General features: G+C 39.4%; 1 protein-coding gene across 7 annotated transcripts in view; it reads left to right on the forward strand.

The window, feature by feature from the left end:
• PITPNM3 (PITPNM family member 3) overlaps nucleotides 1-26,506 on the forward strand; it is a 117,473-nt gene that overhangs the window by 78,387 nt on the left and 12,580 nt on the right. For 5 of the 7 annotated variants that reach the window (XM_054848105.1, XM_054848104.1, XM_054848098.1 and 2 more), the window contains 7 exons: nucleotides 5,150-5,331; nucleotides 7,940-8,109; nucleotides 14,310-14,480; nucleotides 20,796-20,990; nucleotides 21,733-21,881; nucleotides 24,823-24,939; nucleotides 25,624-25,740. In XM_054848105.1, the coding sequence (XP_054704080.1) occupies nucleotides 5,150-5,331; nucleotides 7,940-8,109; nucleotides 14,310-14,480; nucleotides 20,796-20,990; nucleotides 21,733-21,881; nucleotides 24,823-24,939; nucleotides 25,624-25,740 (1,101 nt within the window). The remainder of the gene's footprint in view (nucleotides 1-5,149; nucleotides 5,332-7,939; nucleotides 8,110-14,309; nucleotides 14,481-20,795; nucleotides 20,991-21,732; nucleotides 21,882-24,822; nucleotides 24,940-25,623; nucleotides 25,741-26,506) is intronic. The other 2 variants (XM_054848101.1, XM_054848102.1) reach the window with 2 other exon arrangements.

Raw genomic sequence — 26,506 nt, forward strand, 5'->3', positions numbered from 1 at the left:
GTAATGCTAGCATGTAAGCTTTATTGTCGTGTTCAACATTTAAGAAAGAAAATTGAAGTTCAACTAATTTTATGTACTTCAGACTCAAGTGGATAAGGAGGGGGGGGTGTATTAGAGTTGACACTAATTGCGGTGCCCACGCTGCGTTCTTTGATGGTTTTGTGACCATGGCCAAATCGTTTCATCTCTTGGCTCTTTTATTTAGCTCTCACCTCAAAAATAGGCTCAGTGATACCAACCTGCTTTCTTCAGTTGAGAGCTATGTGTGATGGGAGTACTCTCAAGCAAAGAGACATCCTCTAAATGTTTCTGGGAAGGAGAATTACTTACCATTCGTAACATGGCTCTGTATTCTCAGCAGCCAGCCTTTGAGGATGGTGCATTGCAAGCAAAGGAAATGGAGAAATGGTCCTCCTGGATCCCAGTCCTACAGTGGGGTTGATTGTGTGGGGCCACTGATGATTCTGAGAGTGGGGATCAGGCTTTAGGGAGTGTAGGTTCTTTTGACTTCCCTGCTCTTATAGTTTCAACTTTCCTGTATTCCTCTCTTTTTCCTGATACCACAGAACTTCTCTTCCCATTCCTCTCTCCATCTTTTCCCTTTTCTCCTCCTGTCTTCATCTCGAATACTCTGTGTGTTTAGAAGAACTGAAGTATTCTTTTCCTTCCTTATCTTCTCTTTCTGTCCATTGTTCTCAGTGTGCTCCTGTGAAAGGCATTCAGGACTCTCTTTTTTTACTGTTTGTCATCCCCCGCTGTCGTCCCTCCCACCTCCCCCTTTCTTTGGTGTCTCCAATAGAAACGGATCTCATTGGAAGAGTTTGAGATGCAGAAGTATAAGATATTTTTACTTTACCATTTCCCAAATGTCAGGAGCATTTGTGAAATGAAACTAGTTGGAAATAAGGATGAGACTGAGGTATTCTCAACCATTGCATTTTATGTTCCGGCCTTCTTACTCTGTTTATTTCAAAATGGTCTATAATAATAAGCTAGATTGGTGATGCAATGACCTTTACATTCTCTGAATAGCTCACAGTTTTAGGCACTAGAAGTTTCCTTTTGGAGAGAGAGGGCCTGTTAATTTAATGAAACAATGTAAATAAGGAATTAGAATGGTACATTTTTCTACTACCCCAAGTGAGTATTTGTTGGTTTGTGTGTAGTAGTCTGTTTTCTGTATTCTAGTTTCCAATACACACTAAATAATCAAGTCGGGATTATCCATAGTAGGTATTGACTTCTACAGTAGAGGCAGAAATGTGAATGATTACTGAGATCATGATGACTGTTGCGTGTATATGCTTGTACAGGGCAGTATATGAAATTTTACCTGCATGTTCAATAAAAGAAACTGCAGTAGAGCAAATGTCACTCTGCTCAGGCCAGACTAGTAACTCTTGCTTTTTAAAAATCAGTTACATTTGCAAATGTCAAAATACTTAACAAAGAAAGCCAGTGGTGTTGTCGTCATCCTATCCCTCCTTGGGTTATTAAAGGACAGAAGAATGAAGTGAACTTGGTCCATCATCAGAAGCGGAAACCCAAAGTCTTATATTAGCAATCGCTGTACTTGCTTGGGAACACTGTCTCTTAGAAGAGGAAGACGATTCTTTTTTGTCACAACAGCTAAAATACTCGTAATTTAGAAGTAGACAACTCTTCATTAGGACAAATGGAGAAAGTTGATGATTTCCTTCACATGAATCAAGGATAAATAAAAGCTACCTGTGAGTGACTGATTCAAATCCCAGTATTAATACCATTTTACTGCAGATGAGATTTTAATTGTGGCACGTGGGGGAGTTGAAAGAGCTTGTAGCAATGGAAAACAAACTTTTTAACTGTTTAAAATGCAGAGAATAGTCTTTATACTGATCACCTCAACCTTCTTCTTACGTGTTGCCTAATGTCTTTTTAAGTGGTTTAGTATTTTTTTTGGAACTGTATCTCACTCCCTGGTCTGACTAATATAAATGCTGGATTGGCTTAGTCTCTTTTGCAGTATACAAGAAAGACTGTGTCGTGAAGGTGAACCTGAATGCTCAAACTAGTGAGATTAAAATCTGGCCAGGTTTTTTGAATAGATTTCAATACGGGATTCTTTAACAAGACTTTTTTTTTTTTTAATGTATCAGACTACTATAAATTTGAACACTTTCTCTTCACCATGGCGTCACAGTGTGCAGACATTTTAACATACTCTTAGCATCTGACATAATTTTCACTATTCAAATGCAGAGAAGGCCCAGATTGTTTAGAGAAGTTAATTTCTCAGTGATAATTCTTCTCACCAAATAACCTTCTGTCTCAGTGAAATGGTTGTCAGGCTTTCCCTATTGAATGGCTGTTCAGTAACGTGTAAAATTAATTTGGTCCCTGTTCAGCCCCCAGGGGACTATCACATGAACAGATTGTTCATGGCATAAAAGCCAGCTCCAGAACTGGCACTAGCTATAGTTCCCAGGTTCCGCGTTCATCACTTGTCACAGAAGCCAGGAGGTCCTCTTGGCTGTTGAAGACTATAGGTGGAACAGTGTGGAAGGTTCATCTCATAGATAATATACTGCTTCTGTCTTGGTTTCATTTTCCTGCAACTCATCTGCATAGTTCTGGAGAACAGATTAGGTTCTTCAACATCTCTTCATGACGTGAAGTCTCACCCCACATGCACAGGGCTGCTAATGTGCTCCAGTACTGAGTGAGGTTATGGGAAATTGCTGTCCTATGAACTTGTTCTTTCTGTAGCTTCAGAGAAATAGATTCAATTAGCATGTTTTCCGTAGTCTGTCTGCGTGACTTTGGCTAAGTCTCTTGATCTATCATGCCTCAGTCCTCATCTGTAAGCCTTGCACTTTTTCTCACGTTCTCTGTTTTGTGTAGTTAGATTTTACACTCTTTGCAAGTTGCTTAGAAGTACTAAGCATGGTAAAGTCTATTTTTACTTGGGGCATTTGCTGTTATGAATTGTGAAGAGTGACGCTTCAACAGTGTAATGCAGTAGCATAATGCTATGTCCAAGAAGACAGGTACAGGGAGCAGTGGTGGAAAAATGTAAATGAGTGTGGGGAGAGAGTTGTATGCAATAAAGAAAAGGACAACTTTGAATCCTGCTCTCTTGTACAACGCCTAGCCAATTACCCAGTGACCTTCCCTAGGGTCGTCTCACAGAGATCTAGTCCCTTGTCCTTTTAAACTACTTTTTTCTTCCCTCGTTGAACTGTCTGTGATATGTATACTTTGGAAAACCTGAGTTTTACCCATCAAGTTTAAAATGTATTGATTTTGACCAAAGAAAATGAAGGCTTTCTTCTGCAGTGCAATAACAACATGCCACATAGCATGTCATTTGACACTGTCCCGCATGACATCCTTGTCTCTAAATTGGAGAGACGTGGATTTGATGGATGGACCACTCAGTGAATAAGGAATTGGCTGAATGGCCGCACTCAAAGAGTTGCAGTCAATGGCTCCATGTCCAAGTAAGACTACCGATGAGTGGTGTTCCTCAGGGGTACGTTGGGACCGGTGCTGTTTAGCATCTTTGTTGGTGACATGGACAGTGGGATTGAGTGCACCCTCAGCAAGTTTGCTGACAGCACCAAGCTACATGGTGCAGATGGGACACTGGAGAGAAGGGGTGCCATCCAGAGGGACATGGACAGGCTTGAGAGGTGGGCCCACGCAAACCTCATGAAGTTCGGCAAGGCCAAGAGCATTGTAAGATTGTAAACTGCGGGGCAAATCACGCTACATAGAGTCAGTGTCAGGCTGGAAAAAAGGTTACTGATTACATAAAAAAAATACAAGTAGGGCCTGTCGTTGGTTCTGATTTTGACCTCATTAGAAGCACATAGTTTAGGTGGAGACTTTATTTTGGTTTTACATCACTTTAGCACACAAAATGGTGGGAGCAGTCAGCTGCAACACACAGCAGGAGCCCTCACCTCCTACCTGGCCCTGTGAAATAGTTCTTTGCGCTCATTAATAGTAACAACTACAAGAAGCGAGGCTTAGTTTTAACATTATAGATACATTAGTATTATGCCAAGCAAGGTCCTAAATCTCACGCAACTTTAATATGAAAGTTGGCATGACATGAATTTTGCTACGTTACTATGAAATGCAGAAAGGAATTCCTACTTGCATGTTAAGTTTTTTCATTGTACTATCACAAGAGTAATTGTCTGTGAACGTGCTGGTCCTAAACTAATCTTCTGCAGGTTATTAAGATGCTAATGCTAATTATATCATATCATCCCATGAATTCTGGTACTGCATTGTAAGATTTAGTAGAATATGGATGAAAAGTAATAATTACACGATTAGAAGAGGTTTAACTGTATCTGTTCTCCCACTGTACCTTGTTGATGTTCGTATCTTTGAAGTTTTGTAAAAATAGATGTCAGGCATTTACACACTGTCTTATTTTGTTGATGTGAATAGAAGGAGATTTACACAGAATTGGATTGCACAGCTGTTAGAACCAGATTTTGCATGCATTACACACATAAATCGGGAAATTCAGTCCCATGGCATTCGTTTTGAAAAGCAGCGTGTGCGTTGGCTACTGAAATAGATGCAGGAATAAAAGTCTGGGGGTAGTAGGGATATGTCAGGGAGGATGCTAGTGCAAGCTGCAGAAGTGCTGGAGGAAATGAACAGTAAATAAATCTATTTCCTATTTTAAGGGGTACCTTAAAGATATGGTACCACTGGTCTCCTCTTGCGTCCCACAGAAGTTCACATTCTTAAAAAATCAAGTCCCTCATCCATGGACATGATGAGCAAGACTATTAATGTTGTAATGGGCATTTTGTGCACTCAGGTAAGACCCCTTCTGATTACCTTATGATATTTATAGTACTCTAAGAATGATGAAGTGATGAAGGATAAAACTTTTATGTTATTCCTTCTCCCCCCGCCACAAAAAAAATCCTGATTCTCTTCCAGCTTTTAGGCTATACATCTTACAGGGAAATTTAGTCTTCATCTCTTTCCTTATCTTCTGCTGCAGAGAGAGTCTTACCCATTCCACCCTTTCTTGGATAAAGTGAGGTCAAATGTACAAATGCAGCCATTTCATATAAGCTCTGTCGTATTTTGGTCACTGTCTAAATCTTCCTTTTGCTCTGTTCATTCTCTGAAGGATAATCCCCTCTTAGCAGAGGACTCAAGTCTGAGTGGCAGCAAACGCCTGAGCAAAAGCAATATTGACATCTCGGGAATCATGGAGGATGAGAAGCCAAGGCAGCCGTTGCCTAGGAAACAGAGTGACTCATCCACCTATGACTGTGATACTATAACCCAACATCATGCTTTCCTGTCTAGGTAACTAGTGCTTGATGACTGAGTGAAAGAAACAGGCTTGCCATTGAATGGAGCCTCTCAGCAGCAGAGCAACAGAATAATTTGTATTGTTTGTGGTGTGTTTCTGGAGGTTTGCTTACAGTCCCTGTATACCCCTCAAAGAAAACTGTAGAAATGGTGGGTCTAGTATGAATTTATTCACACGTGGAAAGTTTTTTATTCAATCTTTATTCAGTTGTGAGAGTTTTGAATATGCAAAACTGAATGCAAGTAGTTCAATTTCTTCAGTGCAGCCCACACAAATCAAGATGGATGAATGCTTTATAACTCTAAATTTCTATTACGTTTATCTGAAGATCTTAAATGATTTCTGTAATTCTGTAAAGAGTGAGACAATTGCTTTCGGTGCTCCCATTGGTCTGTGAGCTATTGTGATCAGCTTTAAAACAAAAAAACCCAACTGCAAACATTTAAACATTTGGCTTAAATGAGGAGTTGTCTGGGGGAGGAGAGTTAATTAGCTTTCCTGGATGGTAAGAAACCTTTAAAACACAGATTTGATGGAAAGATAAGTATTCCCTTTGTCTCATTGTTTCTGCCTGTTCCAAGCTATTTGGTTTTTAAAGTATCTTAATTCTTTGTGCTTTTTGTCCTCTAGCCATCATCGTATTTCCTTTATTTCATTGGGAGTGATGCAGAGGGAAAAGTCTTATTGTGTGTTGAAGTTTCAGTTCTGCTACAGTTGAGCATAGTGCAGCTTTATTACTGTGCTTTACTTGAAGTCTGGCAGTTTTCTTAGCAGCAGTTTAAAGTAATTTTATTTTCTTGCTTTGACTGAATGTACTTTGCTTTGCCTTTGTTGACTATTCTGCTTTTGTTTTCAAACTATTGGGTTTTCTGGATATCAGTATGTTGTAAAGCGTCTTCCCTCTGAGGCAGAGGATGGTTGTTTTTCGTTTGTCTACGACTGAAAACACGAAGATTTTTTTGGTCGGTCACTTTCAGGTTCTTGTATAGAAGGAATACTGTGTTATATTTAAAGCACAGTGTTGGCTTATATAAAGCACTTCAGACTTGGGGGATAATAGGATAATTAAAAGACAAAGATAACAGTTTTCTTCTAAGCCTTTTTTCATTTTCTGTGTATCTATGATTTTAAACTGAAAGCTTTACATGCAGCTGTACTTAAGCAGATAGAAAAGTGTTCTCTTTCATTCACATTTTGGACTCCTCAAACTTTAGGCTATTGCTAAGTTATTGAGGAATAATTGGACAAACACAGGCTAAAAACAGCAGAAAAAATTCCTTGGTAAGGTAAAGAGGGAGGAAAACCCCCACAAATCAAACCAAACCATGTCATCCTCTGACCCACCCTGTACATACAGAGAGATTCCAAACCTTTGATTTCCTGTCTGTGAGACTTGCATAAGATGATTAAGACTTTTTTCCCCATGAGCTCATTTACTGCAATTTAGAGGCGGTGTGTCAGTGTGAGTGATGAGGTTACAAAGATCACTCTTTCACACAGAAACGTCCTTGTCCTACGCACTGTGGTTGTGTTTCAGTGTGTCAGCTTATGCTTTTTGTCCGAGTGTTTCTGGCATAGAGAGGTAACTCCCATCTGCTTTGCCAGTGATGGATTTAATTCTTGGCTTGCTTCATTTCTGCCCTAAAGGGGCTCTAAGCTTGGTCCCTGGAGTTTCAGTTAATAACATCAGGTTATAAAATTGAGAATGTCACTAGGTTCTCAGATTGAGAGAGAGGCCTGGTGTCTTGGCCTGATTTGGGACCAGTCTTCAGGATTTTTGGATTCTGATCCATGCTTGGCCACTAATGCAGAGTGTAGTGTGCAGATAACTCATGAGGGCTTCAGTTACAGCTCTGGTTGAAGTCAGCATCTCTCAGTCAGGCTCTGCATGCTCTGGAGTCATGTTCTGCTCTGTCTCGTGACTGGACAGCAGGTGTATATGCTAGATATTTCATCTCTAGCAGAACTAAATAAGAGGCAGGTCTTTTCTCAGTCAGTGACGGATAGATGATCTGTATTTACCTCATGCGTGTATGGCATACAAAGTAATTGAAAGTGTTCAAATCACTTAAAAGATTAAAAGCTGTCTATACGCATCACTAATTTTAACCTGTAATAAATGGTTGAAAAGTAGTGAAATTCTAGTTTATAGCTAAGGGAATGGATTAGAACAACCCTTTTTATGCACCCACATAACATACTTTATGACTGTAACCTTTTAATACCACTGTCCTTATACAACTTGAGTAGGTTAGAATTTATAGCAGAAGTTTCAGAATAAGCTTACGTCTATACTTCTAAAAGGGAGGGGAGGTAAACGTCAATCTTCAGAGTCCTTGTGTAACTTACCAATAAGTATTCTGTAAAATAACTGTAGAAAACTCTTGCATGTTGAAGGTAGTAAATTTACTGAACAGCCACACTGGAAACCATGATAAGTGGCTGTTATACTGCAATATCTGTCTACAGTTTAAGGCTTATTACTTGGATCTAAATACAGATGCTAGAGCTTTCTAAGTAGCCTGTTTTGGGAATGGATTTTTTTTCTCTGGATGCCGTCTTCATTATTGTTGAATCAGTGCATTTTTATTTTTTTCTCAGCATCCACTCAAGTGTGTTGAAAGGTGGTGCAGACTTTCCTGCTGTGAATTCCAGTCTCTCAGAAGTAAACCTGGGCCGATTTGAATTCGAGGTGTCTGATTTCTTCCTCTTTGGATCACCGCTTGGTTTGGTGCTGGCCATGAGGAGTACTGTTCTGCCTGGCCTGGATGGTAAGCTCTTTCTGGGGTTAGAATACAGGCTGCTTAATGACCTTTGTAAACAAAGAGACTCACATAAAAGGAGGTAAATCAAGGAGCCTGGTTGAAGACTGGGAAGTGAGGTAAGTGTCTTCCTCTAAGAGATGGGAGTGTTAGTGTAGGTAGGTACTGAGGTGATGAGGGTTGTTCCGGGGCTGTCACTGCTCACCTGTTGACAGTAGTGTAGCTGTTAATCATATATTCCATGTCATACAACAAGAAGCTTACACCTCACCGAGGATTAGTCCTTGCAAAAGACAACAAAAATAACATCTGTGCTTGGTTCAGCATTGCATCTTGTTCACATCTGGCTTCATGGGTAAATTTGGCACCTGAATATGTTGGTTGTGAGCCATTTTTTTCCTCTCTGGTAACAGAGCCTAGTGTTCGACACATACAGGATTTTTATCAGATGAGGGAGAAAAATCAGTTGCAATAGTGAGAAGAGACAACAATTCAGGACTCCCATTTTTTTTCTTCTCAATTTACAGACTTTTGAGTAATGTCATTTGACTTAGCTTTCAAAGTCACATTTGATTGCGGGACTACAGCAGAATGTAATATAAACAAAATCATTTTACCTGCCATAATTAAAAAAATGACCAAACCCATGTCTTTCAGAGCCTTTAGAAATCTCGTAGGATTTTTTTAGCAAGTTCCATGGACTTACAAGAGAGCATAATTAAACTTCCATTTTGCATTTCATTCCTCATATTTGCAGTATTCAGTTTTGTTCAAGTAAAAGACCAAAACAACCCAAGGTTCAACTGAAGAGAATGGGAATTCATGTATATTTTCCCACAAACTAAGACTTTTTGCTTCTGTGAAAGAGCTGTCAGAGTAATGAGCAAGAATTACATAGGTGATGGCTGGCTTGAAAACCGCACTGCAATTTGGTTTTCTGTCTTAGGGATTTCTTTACAAGATTAGCAACACTTCCCTCTGAAGACAGTGGGGATTTTACTCAGGGCTTTGAGGCAGGGAGGTTTTTTTTAGGACTTCATGGGGAAAAAAATCTATCAGTATTAATTTGTGCACATGGATTCAAATTCTTTGAGCTAGAATTCGTATTTTTCAAGATGTCATGGTTTCCATTTAATGAATCACAATGGACACATTTGCTCTGGAATCACCTATGAAATAGAGCACGCATCTGTTTCATTAGGTATCTTTTTCAGAGTCTTCGAGGACAAGTACTGATTGGCAGATGCCAGTTACTGCACAGTAAGTAGAAAATACTAGCAGTATTTGGCACAAGAGTACCTGAGTGGCAGACATTGACACATCTTTTCATATAGCCAGTGGTGGCTGTCAGCAGTTGACTGTGTGTGGTAAGCCCTCCCATCAGTCAGTCCTGACGAGCACAGATAAAATTCGAGTTTTGCTTCAAGGGAGTGTACACATGTATTGAAAATGTGTGAAAATTTAATGGAATTGTGGCTTTTTGCAAGAGGTGTTGCTCTGAAGTAATACAGTTTTTGTGTGTAACTCTGTGCAATCTGAAAGTCTTCCCTTGAACGCTGTGCTGCATATGAAAGCATTTGTGCGTTCAAAAGTGTGACAATTACCTTTGAAAGTCATTGTTGGCCATATAAACATGCCCTGTAAAAGTAATGTTGGATTCACAGAGGTGAGAGCTGCCTTCCTGAAACCTTATATTGTGACGTAGGATCACTGGGACAGGGGAAGCTCTGCAAGCTGATCATAAGCTTTCCCTGTCTGAAATCCAGGCAAAGCATGAACAAGATAAAAATGAGGCTACTGGGCTTTGTCTCTGGTGGTAACTTTAAAATCAAAGTGACCTGCCATATATTGACTATGTTTTGTATGAGGCCATAATGCTGTTTTGAAGTTGAAACTCATCTGTGTTACTGGGGAAGGCTGCAAGGCAAGAGAAGAAAAAAAGAGACAGCTTTGCCCTGACTCATAAGATGGAAATTTCTGAAGGTTACCATGACTCTGATTACTTTTCGTGCTTGCCATTTATTGATGAGAATGTATGAGTAAAGAGAAAGCAATGTCTTTAAGTTCTGATAGCTTCTTTTAGCAAGATGTCTGGACGTGGCTTATGGACTGATAAGTTTGGGCCAAGATATAATGTGTCTATTCCACAGTTTTCCACTTGCTACAGGAATCTAAAGCAAGCTCTTCTGCACGGCAAGTGTTCCTGTTACTAGTTTGCAAGAAATTAATGTACTATACAATTCCATTTTTACCTTTAGATACTGGAAAGCAAAGAGCAAATGTAACTTCTGAGTCCTTCTATAATATTTTGGTGGCAGCTGTGTGCTCAAGTCAAAGTTCCCTTCTCATATTTAAATTCATAGTGGATGAATGAGATAACTGTAAAGAATTGGGATCAGGTAGAGATGGATGGCAAATTTCAACGCTTAAGTATGTTACTGGACTGGGACTGTATGTTTCTAAACTCTCTAGCCAATAGTCTTTCTTTACCCAATCTCAGCTCTGAGATTGTGGTACCCTCCACACACTTTGACAAAAAAAAAAATCACATTAATTACTAGTATTTTCAACTATTTTCTTCAAATTAGCTCTCACTTTCATTCTCCCTCTGGTATCCTGCAGGGAGCATGCTTTGAGAGCAGCTCAACTGACCAGCATTTCAAACACATTCCAAGGTGAGCAGAGTCTACTCGAAGCATAATTAGTCTTTAGAGGTACATATAAGAGAATCCCATTTTAAAGTGATAATTACGGCACAGTTGAGAGGAAAACAGACAAATTGAAACCTATCATGCAGACAGTTGGAAGTTAGGTGAGAAGAGTCAGGTGACCTTTTTACTGAAATGAAAGGTAGAAAGCTACCTGGAAATGTGAGAAATAAAATTTAGATGTTTTTATTTCTTTGTTTTGTTAGAGTCAGGTTTTAAAATAAAAGGGAAGAAAATTATATCCAGAGGGTTTTTTGTTCTGTCTGCATAACAGATGCATTTTGTGCAATTTCTGAATGTTTATTTGTCTTTACACTAATAAGAGGGTGGCTAAAACCAAATCTTCATTCCAATTTTTTATTTCCTTGCCAAATGCCTTTTAAGTCTCTTCTGTCAAATGTTCTGTTTGCCCCTTAGTGCTTCCTTGACAGTTGTTCTAGTTACCCTCTAGCACTCTCTTCTATGGTCCTTCCACTGTCTAGTCTCACTTTTTATTTTCTAAAGTACTGATCATTTGCGTCTCTGCCCGATTCTTCCACACTCTATGCTGATTATCCTTGGGAGAGGCTTGCTACCCTATGAAAATGTCAATGTTTTTTAGAATTCTGAATATATCATGAACATTTAGTTACATCCCCAAAGTAACACTGTTCTACCTTAGGATGGTTGTAATGGTAGAGTGTTTCGCATTTGCTCTCAGTGATCAGATTGGGAACTAATACTGCTAAATGCTACAGTAGTAGGAAGTCATCTCCTTTGGAACATGATGGGCTATATTGCTTTGCTAAGTTGGAAGAGGGGTATGAAAACAGCTGATAACTCAGAGGGCATGCTTTCTTGTTGCCACTAAATATCATAATTTACCCTATGCCGACAACTTTCATAACCCTTCTGTTTGTGTTCCTGGCTTTCTTTGTCTCTGTCTGCCTTCTGTGCATATACAGAAGGCAGACATATACAGAAAAAGTTTCTGTAGAAGAAGTATTAGAAGGTGCAATTAGGCACTGATTTAATTACATTAATACCTAACTTCCTTTATGTTTGGCTCTGACTGTTAATATAAAGCATGACAAGAGGGAAAGAGTAAACCATTATATTAGGGAAGGAAGCTCTAGTTTAGTAGGATAATACCCAGTTTACTGCTCTACTTTATAAGCACTTGATCCCTAAATACATACGTCAAAGTTACAGGCTTGGCAAAATATGGTTTTAATTATAATGCAGTGCTTTACCTGACAGAATATATTTCACACTACTTGGGCTCTGCAAGAGAATTATACATTCCTTGCAAAGAATTAATTTCTGCTGTGCTTAAATGCTCTCACTCAGGTGACCTGTTTCCATTTTTTCTGGCAAATACTAAGAATGAAATACAGCTTGAAGAAAGTCATCAAAAGTAGTGTTGGATCTTTGCAGACTTGCTGGTGTTTCCCTTCTGCTTCTCTTGTGATGCAATTAACTGGAATACATGGGAGAATTTGCTCAGTTTTTATAGCACAGTAAACTGATGGGCACATTTTGTACCCTACTTGGAGAATATGTTAAGAAAAAAGGGTTCCTGGAGAACTGTGGAAAGGTACTTCACAGAAGAATCTCAGAGGCCATAGCTTTTGCATATGGCTGGCTTAATGGTGGGAAAGGCACAGAGGTGGCATGAAGCTCCTATTTATTTGATAGTGGGAAAGGGAAGAGATTCTATAGTGTCCTCAACAAGCAGTCTTCTTATCTCCCACTTTCTTTTCATCTGCTACCAGGTGTGCTGATTGATGCACAGCGCCATCCTTTCTAGAAAAATCAACGTACACAGACATCAACAGTAGGTTTTGGTTATCCTGCAGCTGGAAACCTGGTGATTGCCACTGATAACAATCCTAAAATGTTTTTCAAAGAGAGCTTGGCGGGGGAAAAACCAACTCACAAAGCTTCACTTAATGCCCCTGAAGACACCCACATTGATTACTTTGTGTGACAAAAATCCTGCAGAATTAAGAGATGTTGCACAATCCTCAGCATGAGTCAGTGAATGCAAAATACAATGCACGCTGCATGTCCAGAGAAGAAAAAAGTTCATGGTTTGGCAGAACTGGATCGTATATAGGTATATTCTTATTGGAAGGTTTGTCCTAGAGTATTTCTTGAGAGGCTATGAGTATTGACAACTTCATGACATGAAGATAAGTCTCCTAGACAATTTAGCACAGGGTGCATGCAATAAAGTGGTCCCCATGGATGTGATTCATCATAGTACTCAAAGAATCTTGAGAAGGTTTTTACTATGATCAATAAGAGGTTAATTGTCTTACTAGTTTGAGAGAAAACATTGTGTACCTGTGCTGTGGCCTTTATAGAACAAACATTCATATACAACAGAACAAAAAGTATTGCTCTGACCTGCTTTATAGCAATGCTGCTATTACAACTCGGTATCAATCTTTTAAGCTTAGAACTCAGTAACATCAACATAGTCTATCAAGATTTGTCCCTATATAGCATTAATAGTAGCAAGCACCCGATCATGATTCCTTTCAGTAACGTGGAAAGCACTTGAGAAAATGGTCAAGTATGTAGCGTTTGCTGATACAGCCTAGTGACGCTCAGTGACTGCAGCAAAGGAAGATGTACAGCGTCAAGTCTGTTCATTGTAATTTTGCTTATGTCCAAATACCTTGACTGTTGCCCTTGAACATGAGAAGAACCTAAGCAGTGTGGTTTTGATTTTTTTTTTGTTTTTTTTTTTTTTCTAAAATTCCACGATGGGTGCTCTGGTCAGAGATGTCACTTACGATAGACTCCATTAGATCTAATATTCTGTGACACCTTATATTAAAGCTAATATCTTTCTTCATGGTTTCCAGTTAAGTGTGGTGGGCTTGTGCATGGGGACAATGCTGTACCAAACGTGTCTTCTAAGGAAAAGCATCATACATGTTACCAGGTTTTTGTTATCACCACAAGGAAACAGTAATTCTATCAAAAGAACATTTAGGGTTTATTGTATAGCACAGCAGGTTTGAAAACATGTCTTGCTTGCACAGAGTTCATGGGGAGTAGACGTAGTAATCCCAAACGTATTTTATAGATACTTTAGTTATTCCTTGACTCTTGTAGTTAATAAACTGGGTGTTGTAACATGTAAAGCAGTACTATACAAACCATGCTAAGTTTAATGAGTTTGCTTGTGCTGGCAAGATTCAGTGTGATTGAAGTGTGGTGTGGTGAGAAGGAACTACACTGACCATTTTACAGACCTTAGCAGTCTCGTGTGGTCACCCATCTGAGTATAAGTTATGCTTTGGTGCTGTGTATTTAGTCAAAAGAATGCCTTATTAGCCAAGTAAGTGATTTTCAGATTTGCATTTACAGTTGCAGCCCAACTGTGGCTAGATATATGCTAGTCTGGAGTTTGCAGAAGACCATATTAACCATGTTTCTGTATAGACTCCTTGAAAATTGTGAACTGGCAATACTGAACTCTCTTTCTCTGTCTCATTCTCATCCAAGTGTGCCAGGTCCGCCCAGCCTGCAGCCAAGTGTACAGTTTCTTTCACTCTGCTGACCCCTCTGCCTGCAGACTTGAACCATTGCTGGAGAAAAGATTCCATCTCCTGCCTCCATTCAGTGTCCCACGGTACCAGAGATACCCACTAGGGGATGGAAGATCTCACCAGTTAGGTACAGTGTCTATTTTCATAGCTCTCCTTACCTGTTGTTCTCTTAAGTATTCTGTCCTTACGCAACTCAAGAGGGTTTGAAATATCAATGTGCTAACATGCTAAAACCAAATCATCTGGGACGGAATGGCACAGGCATGTTTAGCAAGTGTGGAACCAAAGAAAATTACCAAGAAAAAATTATTCTTACCTATGAGCTTTGTGATACTAGTTGCCTTGAAGACGGGTTGGAAGGTGATACCACTGCTTGTAGTTGAAGTGTCACTTGCAAACTTCCATGTCTTTGACTATCATTTTAAACAATTTATTTTTACAATCAGTTGACCTTTGCCTAGATCTTCAGATATTGTTTCTCTTAGTCATTTGTGGTTGGTTTATTGCAACATCTACCAGGACAAGAGCACTTGGCAAATTGTCTTTTGATTACTCTTTTCCTAGGTAGGCTACTAAACAATAGTTATGTTGGGTAATAAATGTTTGAATCCAGGAAAAAAACTGAAATTGACAGATTTATGGGGAGGAAAGAGGAAGACATAGATGAGCAAGGTGCTAGTAGAAGGAATTGTGCTGGTTTGCCTTTATAGAAAATGAGATCTTGACTTGTCATATTATGCAAAAAAGGAATTGATCAGTGTGTATCTGTACATGCATGCACATTAAATTTATTCTTTTGCTACGTATTCAGACGTGAATTCAAGCCTCATCAGGATATTTCAAAAGGTTTTTCAGGATTCAGAGTTTAAGGTTGGAGGCTAATACAATAAAACGGCAGTGTTTTCTGTTTGTTGAAGCTAGGAGAATCATAGCATTGGGAACCTGTTCCGTGCTGTAGGATACGCACAACTCCTTTGTTTTATATACTCAAATGTGGAGTACATTGGATGCAAATCAGTTTGAATCTGATTAAATCAATGTTTGAAAAGCAACAGTTGATCTTGAGTTGCAGAAAGTTGGTTTCTAGGTGTTGGCCTCACTGAAACAAATGAAGATCTGGCTGTTCCTCAGGAATTGACTTAAGGAATAGCTAAGTTGAGGGACAGTCTAAACTAGGGAATCTGTGTGTTCTCACCCCTGTGTCTTCAGTTTTCTTTCAGTGGAAATATATATCTGCATTCTGACTTGGAGTTATTATAACATCTGACTATGCACTTGGAAATCCTGCTGGTTAGTTAGGCACAAATTCTGTCACTAAGACGTATCTAAGGCTGTCTTGAAAAGTTGAACCCTCTTTTAAATAACTGTGATAGGAAGAATAGTTCCCTTAGGCTGCTTTTTAAATTGAAAACCTTGTATTGGTACATTTTACAAGCTTTGTTGTGTTAAATCAGATACAATGATTCTTGAAACAGAGGCTTTATAAGTGATTTGGGAACAACTGGTATTCTTTTTGAGTTCATCCAAGCACTGGGTCAGAAGATTCCCCTACAGAGCATGTAAATCTGGAAACCCTGTCTGTTGGATGTCTTATAAAATAAAAATTCCTGAGTGCTAATGATCAGCAAACATTTCATGGTATGGTTTTTGTATTTAAACCTCTGTGCAGAGTTAAAGCATATAGTTCCAACCCCCTGCCGTGGGCAGGGACACCCTCCACTAGCCCAGGTTGCCCAAAGCCCCATCCAACCTGGCCTTGAACACTGCCAGGGAGCCAGGGGCAGCCACAGCTTCTCTGGGCACCCTGTGCCAGGGCCTCAGCACCCTCACAGGGAAGGATTTCTTCCTAATACCTAATCTAAATCCACTCTCTTTCAATTTAAAACCATTACGCCCTGTCCTATCACTCCATGCCCTTCTAAACAGTCCCTCTCCAGCTTGCTTTCATGTCATTAAACAATCTCATTCCCTGTTCCTTTTCTTATAAGAACTGCTGATTAAAACAAGAATGATTCTGTTGTCTGCCTGACATTCCTGATAGGTGCCTCTGTGGAAAAAAAAAATTCTCATCTGGAAGCCATGTGAAAAACATTTACTACTGGAAGAGAATTTCACTGTATGATTCATAGGAACAGTTCAGTGATAAGACAGGCTGGAGAACATGATGAAAACTGTGAGGGGAGGATTTCTATAGTTGTCTTTTGGTTCTTGCCAATCGAATGAAGCTCTTGGAGCCAGCTGCTCTGTGCATAGAGTTTATCTTGAAGCTTTTAGTTTATCAAATTTACTTTTTCCACTGAGATTGAGGAAACAGCTAAGACTTAACTGGCAGGACTTAAAGAGCAGGGCACACGTTTAGCTGGACAATTGACTTTTTCATCCAGCAGGCATCAGTACTTATCACTAAGTCTGGCCCTCGGGTCATTCAGTTTGTAGTAATAGGGTATTGTTTGCGTGTGTGATGAATTGATCGTTAAGAGCTTAATGAAGGTGAAAGCTGACTCTTACCACACTTGATTTTGACAATCATAGACTTGAACAGCCCAGAGAATTATTCCTCTTTCCATCAATTACTTGGTCAGTTGCAACTGTATCTTCTGTTTATACAATTCCTAATGATGTGGATGTGATGACATTATTAGGATGTTGATAAAATAGCTTACTAAAATAAAATTATTTGAGGCATGATTTAAATTCAGTTTTCTGAATGTATAGGAGAGTCAGCACATTATAAGCAAAGAGAAAGAAAAATTAGCAAAGATTAAGTTTAATATCTGAGATATCTTCAACCTAGGCACTGGATAGATAGAATGGAAATAATCACATAAGGCATCCCACCTTTTCAGAAGCCACCTCTTAAGGGGATATTTATCTTGTGTCGCTGTGAAATACAGACAAGTGAAAGTAAAAGAAACTACATTGAAAGCATTGCCAGGCATACAGAGCAGGTGGAGAAAACATTTATCTTCACAACTGTTTCATCTTTGGTGATTGCTGACAGAAGACATAGCAGTAGAATAATGGTTCAGACAAAAATGCGATGTATTAATTGGTGGGGATTTTTTACTGTAAGGGTAAGGTACAAAGTTCAGTTACGCTACAGCCCAGAGAAAGCCATGCTGTCTTGACCTTTCATTAAACAGCAGCTTTCTCAGCTGCTGCCTGGTTGGCATTTCATAATCAAAGTACTTTTGTCGCTATTATAAGTGACCCTTGGCTTTGTGACAGGTCTCTGATCTACCACTAGTCATGTCTCTTGACACTTACTAACATGTGGGATTTAATTTCTTTTTTGCTTTCCTGTTTATGACATGATGCACTATATCTACTTGGGGTTTAAAATATGGTTGTTATATATTAATTCAAAACATCTGGTTTCAATGTATGCTACCTTTAAGACATTTGACATAGCAGAATGTATATAATCATAATCCTCTTTACTGTTTGAGCTCACATTTTACTTTGCAGTGCAACTGAAATAATTGCAACATTTTTATCTTGCAAAGTTTTATTTATAAGGAATGTGTGGGAGTGCCAGTCCAGACAATGGCTGATTCGTCTGGTCTGCTTCATTGTGGATAGATAGAAATTAAGGTCTAAAAGCACAGTACTTCAATTGCATATGCATAAATTAAAAAGTATTGTTAATTTGTGTCTGGAGATGGTTACTGTGTGGCCTTAAAAAAGTTGCTTTGCCTCTTTTTATTGGCTGTAACTATCATATTTATCCAAGATAAGACTCTGTAAAATGATCTGCCTTTATTTTATTTCTTATCGATCATGATAGTAAATTTAGATTAGTAGAATAAATGATAAGAACCTTTAGTGACCCTCAGAGCCATGAGAAAGGTTGTTTTGGGTGAGAAGTATCAATTTCAGTTATTTAAATGGAAGAATTATGCAAGTAGACTGTCCTAGTCAAAAGTTGAACACAAGGCTTTTAAAAAAACCAAACAGTGCTTTCTGTCCTCCTTTGCAATTCAACAAAGACCTGACCTACAGAGATGAAGGCAGGCTGCCCTACCTGTTTAAAATGAAGATAATTCAGGAAACAGGAGGGAAAAACCTGCCAAAAAATGCCTTCCATTTTATTCATTTGATCTCTTCATAGTGAGAAGGGTTACTGATCTTAGAATAACAGTATTACAAAATAAACAACAGGTTTCAAGGCACCAGACCCCTTACCAAGCTGGTCTTAAGCTAGTGAATAATATGGAAAAGGCTAACAGATATGTTGGCTGACAATATTTTCCATTCTTGCAAAGTTACTGTTTTTGCTTTCTTCACCTTCATAATAGGGGGAATGTAAAAACAAAACTCTTGCAAAATTATAATGGGGGAGGAAGGATTAGATTTGGGTCAGTTCACAACTGTTTGAGCAGAGCAACAACAATTCAGAAGCAAAAAATTTATTTTAAAAGCACAACCTTTTGTATTTCAGTGAATCTTTTGGAAGGGAAAGCAGAAAGTATGCATCAGAACACAACCAATCATGAGCACTTCATTGGAGATATAGCTCTCATTTATGGGATTCATTCTTCTGTGAAATTTCCTGTTGGTTGATGTTTGGAACAGGGTTCTGCTTCAGATAGACCCCTAATGGGGTGCAACTTGGCAGCTTCCCTGTTCCTTACTGCTTATGTCTGTGGATTCTGCTGCTCTCTTCAGTGAACTGATTTGCCATGATATTTTAGGCCATATGATTTGGAGTTTGTTGTGAGAAGGACCAGGTGCCTTGCTGTTCAGTATTTAGTATTACATAGAATCAGACCTTTTACTTCTTTGTGCTGCTTCTTTCACTGCAAAGAGTGCATCATACTTCCTTACGTTGTTAGGTAAGTAATAGGAAAGCAGCATTGTGTTCTCTTTTCAGTTGTCTGTGTTGGAGTCTATATAGTTTGCCTGAGACAGGGGAGGTAATAAAATTATCCTTCCATTCTTTTTACCTGTATCAAGCCTTCCTGTAGCCACACATAGCTTTCCCTTACTGTATGGCATCAACAGGATTCCTTTGAAAGAATAGTACATTGCAGTTTCTTTAATGAAAACTCAAAGCACACGTTCCCGTGGAAACTACAATTGAACATATTCTGTCCAAACTACATACCCATCACAATGTGTTAGAAATTAATTGTTTCTCTGATTCATTTGCAGGGCAGCTCCTCGTGTTGCCTCATGCAGTTGAGAAGTTCAGGCTTACGTCAAAACAAGCCAGAATCTTTCTAGCCATGTCTGCTTTTTGGAAGGGAGGAGATTGTAGGGAGCTATGCTGCTATTCCTTTTCATTTAATGGTGACATGTTTTACCAGTTCTGATAATCTATACACACTTATGCTTCCAGTGTATTTTTTTAAGCAATGCTGTCCTTGAAAGCAGCAACTTGTGTTCTCCTGTGTGCGCCTTTGAGGTATTCATTGCATTGAGAGTTGGTAAGACTTGAAAAGTTGAAGAGAAACTTATTCCAGGCCTCCACTGTGTAAAGAATCGTATGACATAGTCCCCAACCCAAGACCATGTGAAAGATGAGCACAGCATGATGACAGTTATTTGCCTGAATGGGACTGAAATACACTCAGAAATAGAGCAATACATCATCAAGGGCTGTCTGCTTTCTTTTATATTATTGAACTGGGTCTCCTTTTTCATTTGTTCACTGTTTTAATCTCTCCGAGAGGTTTGTTCTCTGAAAAACAACACTGAGGAGTCAGCTGCTTGTGATATGCACTTTGCTGTATATCCCGTCCCTCAGTTGAGGTTCTGCCTTTCCGAGGTGCAGCAGGGATGTGCAGGCTGCTCCAAGCAAAATTATCAGTAATGCCTTTATTTAAATGCGTATCTGTTCTTACCTGTTTCAGAACACCTCAGGAGGAAGGCTGTGTTTTGCTTCATTGAGTAGAGGTGTTAGCCATGGCCCATAGCTTTGTCGGAGTGGCATGAATAAATGAGAATTCTGTTTCATTTGGGAACACACAAACCAGTTAGATAGCATTGCTGAAGGTTCTCTTTCTAAAGTCATTTTGCTCATGTCAGGAAGAGGACAAGACAAGTATCACAGACTCCCAGGGCTGTGTAGCTGCTCTTAGAGAACGACTTTAAAATGGATAGGGTTGAGTGTGAAGTAAAATAGCCTCCCAACATCACCACCCAGTTTGGAAGATCTTGGCCAAAAGCATCCGGCTACCATTGCGTTTTGATGGCAGTAAGATGTGCTTTCTCTAGTTAAGCTGTCTCATGCTGTCCTTCTCACTCTGAAGGAGTTTCATCCATGGTCATTAAATCTGATGTTATTCAGGAAAACGCTCTTTAGCTCTGTATTAAAAAAACAAAAAACCCCACAAAAAACAAAAAAACCCACACTAAAAACTACACACATACTAGTTGCAAAGCCATGTTGTTCATCCCATTGGTTTTTTTTTATTATTTTCATTTCTGTAACCTGCAGGTGATGCTATCCACAACCACAGTGCTCTGTTCCTTGAGAACAGCTCTTTGAACATACCGTTCTCTCAGGAGAGTCCTGGATCTCCAAACACATCTGATCAACCACAAGGAAAAACAAGAAAGTTGAGCTTGGCCAGCACAAACAGTGAAAACTCAGGGTCAACAGAAAGCTTGCCATCAGCATACCTCACCAACAGTGAGTGAAGCCTAGTGCCACGTACTGTCTGATATGGCGACAACCCTTCCCTCCACATCCTTTCTGTGTAGAAATTTATTATGAAAAGGAAAATTACCTGCTTGGAAATTTGGGGAGAATGAGAACAGCCTAAGTTGCTGCAATTTTAAATAACATAATTTAGCCTCCTTTTCTGTTTGTAATTAAGTAGATAAAGTAATAAAGTGAAGTCACAATTTTATATTAAGGTGCCACTCATAAATAGCCATTAAGGGTTTCATACTAACAGGGGTTTAGAAGCATGTTCCAGGCATGAAGAAAAATAGATAGATTTGTTACCCATAATTAAAAGTGCTATAAATCATTATATTGTCCTGTTATGGTCTGTAGTCATATATCAATATTCCATTCACTGTTTGGGAAGCATTTGTAATTCTTGCTCTAACATGATCGTAAAAGTACTAGTCTGTCACTGTACATTTTCCGTGGACCTGGAAGCAATAGCAGTGGGAATCATGCTGAGGTGATTTCTGCTTCCCAAAACTTGGACCCAATAGAACTGTTGAGATTGCAGACATTTAAGTGATGATGCAGTCAGTGAAAACAGTACTTTAGTGTTTGATAGATACCTTTAACAGACTCTGAATGTCAAGATTAGAAAAACAGAAGACTTCATTCAATTATCTAGCTTAAAGACAGCAAGAGACTTATTAAGAAGATATCTTATAGAAATGTGATGCTCTTTTGTTTGGGTTTTTTGTAGTTACTACAAAGTGGTGGGGAACAAAACGAATAGATTATGCCTTGTATTGTCCAGATGTGCTGACAGCCTTTCCAACTGTGGCCCTGCCGCATCTCTTCCATGCCAGCTACTGGGAATCAACAGACGTTGTGGCCTTCATTTTAAGACAGGTCATTGATCTCTTTATTTTTTTTCTCTCTGCAACAAATAACCTTGTGATTGTTAATTGCATCTTCCAAGGGTGATCAATCTTTTAATCTTTAGTTCAGTTAGATGGCTAACTGTGGTTGCATCACATATAACTGGATGTAGGAATGACAGACGTGGATTTATTGGAGAGGTGAAGGGGACGACAAGCCCACCGTTAGCACTGCTGGCTGCTGTTTTTACTACTGACTGTGTGACTGGGAACAATGCACTGTCATGCGTTCCTTAACTCATCTCTCCCGCACCCCAGATCAGTATAACCCTGTGTTATGTATTTATTTGCTCCTGTTTTTGAAGGGGTAGGCTATCTCCAGCCTTACTTAATTATGTATTTCCATACTAAATATCAAATTATTAGCATACATTTGATAGTAAACCAGCAGTTTTAAAACACTGCTCCCATAAGAAAATCAAGTGTCTCCTGTAACTAGAGTATTTCAAGGCATTGTGTGTACTGTCTCCTCTGAATTTATTTCTCAGTCATATGATGGATCTCTTGTTCCTACTGTGTCAGTAATTGGACGTCAGCTCGCAGTGACTTAGGGGTAATGCAGTGCTCTGACCTCTAGAGAAAGTGGAGAGGCAAAGAAATCTCACCTGGGGTAAAAAAAAAAAATTAAGTGGTGTTCAAGTGAAGCCTGCAGGATAACTGTTCCTCCAAGAACTCAACGCGACCCTCACACAAAAGCCAGTCATGAGCAGTTTAATTTGCATTGACCCAAGAATCAGTGTGGTTTTTACAGTGAATGATGAAACAGCTGCTGCCAGGCAAACAGCAGAGAGAATAATGCAAAAAACTTTACAGTGACTTTTTTTTCCCCCTCCCATTAAATCAGTTTGGCAGATGTCAGCGTGCCTGCCTCTCTCGCAACTCCTTTTAGCTGGTGTCTGTGTGTTAACTCCCTCTCCCTCCTGCTCCCAGTGCTGGTGTCAATGACGTTAGTTCCCTGGAGGCTTACCTGGTTGCTCCTGGGAATGGAAGCTCGGAGTTCCGTCTGGTCCAGAACTGCTGCTGAGTCGTACTGTGCAATTGTTCCGAGCCCCCATCTTTATATGGCAGCCTGTGAGCGGAATGTGTGGCAGACCGTCTGGCTGGTAACCAGTCCGCTTGCAGAGCTTTTGATTGCTGTTTTTAATTGATGAAATTCTAAGAGTTCTTTAACCTCCCGCTGTCCTTTCAGAGCATCCTTTAGTATATCTGATTCCAGTCAAAATGTATCGTTAAGCAATGCAGAATTTTAAAAGCTAATTTTAAAAACTTTGTTTATAACTAGCATCACTGTAATCAAGACAAAGCAAAAGTTGCTGAAGAATTTTTCCATGAACGAGAACAGCCTCCAGAACAGGAATCTTAAGTGATGCTCATCCCAAAGTAGAGGAGAGGTTTCTACTGAAAGCGACAGGATGCAAATCCCTATTTTTTCTGTTCAAGGGCCCTAGATAATTGCACATAAATGTTTCTCCTCTCCTTTGCAGCTCTCTTACAGCTCTTGTCATCTTCTCTCTCAGGACTTTTTTTGCCTTGAATCCATCTGAACATTCTCCCATCTTTCCTTTCAAATGCCTCCCTGAGCCCAGTTGTCCGTTAGCAATCATTCCTTCTTTATTCGACTTGTTATCTCTGTGTATTCATATCAAGCTGTGTTGTTGTGTTTTACCTAGACTTGTAGGTGCATTACAGCTTTTAGAATTTAATAAGCATTTCAAGCATTTGGAACGTGCCTGTAAAGCAATATGTGAGCTTACAGCACTACATAAAGGACTAGTTAGTTCCAGCATAGTCTGGCCATTCTGCCCTTGCTGGGAGTTAAGGTTAAGGCTAATGGCCCCTTAAAGCCCTGTGGGCACATATGTTTCCTGTACATGACCTCCAGTGAATAAAATTTATGCCAATTAGTTAAAAAACGCACTGACCTCTCAGCATTACTGTGATTTGTTGCAAGCCAGCTACTTTGTTAGACTGAATGCAGCAGGATTTTACTGAAGGGAGTTCATATGAGACATGTTTCAAAATGATTCTAGGCTGCTCTTCCAGAGAGGGCACCCAGGGTGGAAAACTTCAGCACGGAAAACCAACTGTTCAACTTGAGTAATTTTCTGCTAGCTTGTGAAGGAGACAGACTAAGCTATTTTTCATTCAAAATGAAGTAGCCTCATGCTATCCGTGATCCCTGGGTGCAACCCCCAGATTTCAGTAAGACAGGACTTGTGGTTTCAATTGAAACAGGGCATAACACACAGATTCTGAAATCTGTGGGTTGTGGCCTGAAATCAGAGTTGGACATGAAAGTTTCTTGGTAAGTGTGTGATATTTAGGTTGTAAGAATACATAGCTTATATGGCATAATAGGGTTCTGCATGTTCAAAGTTAGTCCTCTTATCTTCAGATGTTACTAGCCACAAGCCAAATCCTGAGCCTATCACCTACTGCAGTTGTGAGTAATATCCAAAAGGTGATAAGAACCATTCTGTCTGGGTATATGTATAGAAAATCAATACAGATGGAGTCAGGAATCTGACCTCTGCCCCATAAAGGACATTAAAAAATATTTTTGTGGTCTTAAGCTGCTTTACTGACTTTGCAGACCATGAGCAGACAGTGTGACTGTCACTTGATACCATCCTGTTTTCACCATGTTCTCTGGAACAATGTGCAAGCTCTGTTGTGACTGGAAAAGCTGTTCAGTAAGTAATTGAGGTTAAGAGTTGGCTGACAGAGTGAAAGCAGTTTATTTGTCTATACAATTAATGTGAATGTGTGGCCTGTACCTCTTTCTACTTTCATTGTGCTTTTGGCTCTGCAGTGTCATTCAGCTGGGGCAGTAATGTACTTTTCCTTTCTTTGCCAAGTACCAGGACTAGCCAGGCTACGCACTGTTTATTAAAATATTAATTTAATTTCAGTTAATGAGGTATGAAAATGTAAATTTCAAGGAAAATGACAACCTGGATCCAGCAACACTAAGTCCATCCAATCCACGAGAAAAATGGCTACGCAAAAGGACACATGTCAAATTGAGAGTAAGTATAAATCTGAATATATATGGCAGCTATAGAACTTGGGTTTGGCAGCAATTTAAATGGAGTTTGATCTCCCAAAGCATGAGTTTACATAACTGAATATTACTAAAGAGCTGAAAACTGCTAATGTAATCCAGAGACAAACAAATTAAGTTAGTGAATAGCAACAATTTATTCTTGGTTTATCACTATGTGTTGGGAGAAAGTATATTTCTTTCTTTAAATAACAGAAGGGCCTTAAGTTTCAGTTAAGCAGAGGTTGTTCTTCTATTTTCTTATATGCTAGATGAATCCATAACTCAAGAAGAAAAATTTTCTTCATTCTTCACATGCCACTTCAGTTAGAAATGTCAATTAAGATGCATGTGTCTTCCACATAATCTTGTGAATCTATGGCACCACTTGAAGTGAAAGATAATTGGCATTCCCTTAAATGTTCTCGTATTTGGTCATCTTGAGTGCTCTCAGTAGAAAGTCTATTTAGGAACCCACCATTACTGGAAATCTAGCTCCAGGTGAAATAGGAACACTGTTTTGCTAGGTGTTCTAATGTGCACTGTGATGTGTCTCAGACACACTGTCCAGGACTCTGTTTCTGTGTCATTGTTCATAATAACATAATAGAGACAGTAGCCTCATTACAAAAGCAAACACTACCCTTCCCACCTTCTGCTCTTATTTCAGAATGTAACTGCTAATCACCGAGCTAATGATGTCATTGCAGCAGAAGATGGTCCTCAGGTACTAGTTGGGCGCTTTATGTATGGACCTCTGGACATGGTAGCTTTAACAGGTGAAAAGGTAAAATCTGAGTAATCAATTTCCTTATTTTTCTGAACCAGCTTTTACTAGAAACAGTTATTGAACGTAGCACACGTATAGTACCAGAGAAAGCCTTACAGTGAGAGGAAGTATGTCACTAGCCTCCACCATTTTGGCAAAAATATGCTGTAAGTGGGCTTTCCTGATAGCTGACCAGCTCTCAGCCTTCTTATATGATGCTGGCCATCTTCTCTGGTTAGTGATGAGTGTGCTGTGCAGTGGTTTCTGAACCTGCCATCCAATTGTACCACCTACTGGAGACAATTAACTTCATGAGCAAGGAAGAATAAGCATTTATAGTGGTTGGCAAATCAGTAAAGGAAAAATGTATAGCCTCCTACCCAGGTAAGACAACTACAGAAAGGAATATGGATTCTAGAGGCTAGGTGGCTGCTGTTTCTCTTATACATGGAAGAGTAAAGATTAGCTTTAGAATTCAAGTAGTAATGTGATATGATTGGAAGTCACTCCTACAGCTGCCTGCAGTAGGCAGGCTTACAGCTAACAAAGCCAAGCATTAAATGCACAAATTTGTTCATATTCACTAAGACTGTAAGAATTTCTGTGGAAATTAACAGAGTAATGCTGCTGAGCTGAGGGTAAAACTGAGGCATGGAGGCTCCACTTGGCCTGTTTTGTGGGTTCCCGTTCTGCTAAGATGCAGCACTAACCTGATGCCTCTAAGGATCAGCCTGCTGATGGCATGCCTTCTTTGGAGTATATTTGCTAGTCCAAATGGCAGGGA

This window comes from Grus americana, chromosome 19 (genome assembly GCF_028858705.1).
Source record: "Grus americana isolate bGruAme1 chromosome 19, bGruAme1.mat, whole genome shotgun sequence".
Taxonomy (NCBI): domain Eukaryota; kingdom Metazoa; phylum Chordata; class Aves; order Gruiformes; family Gruidae; genus Grus; species Grus americana.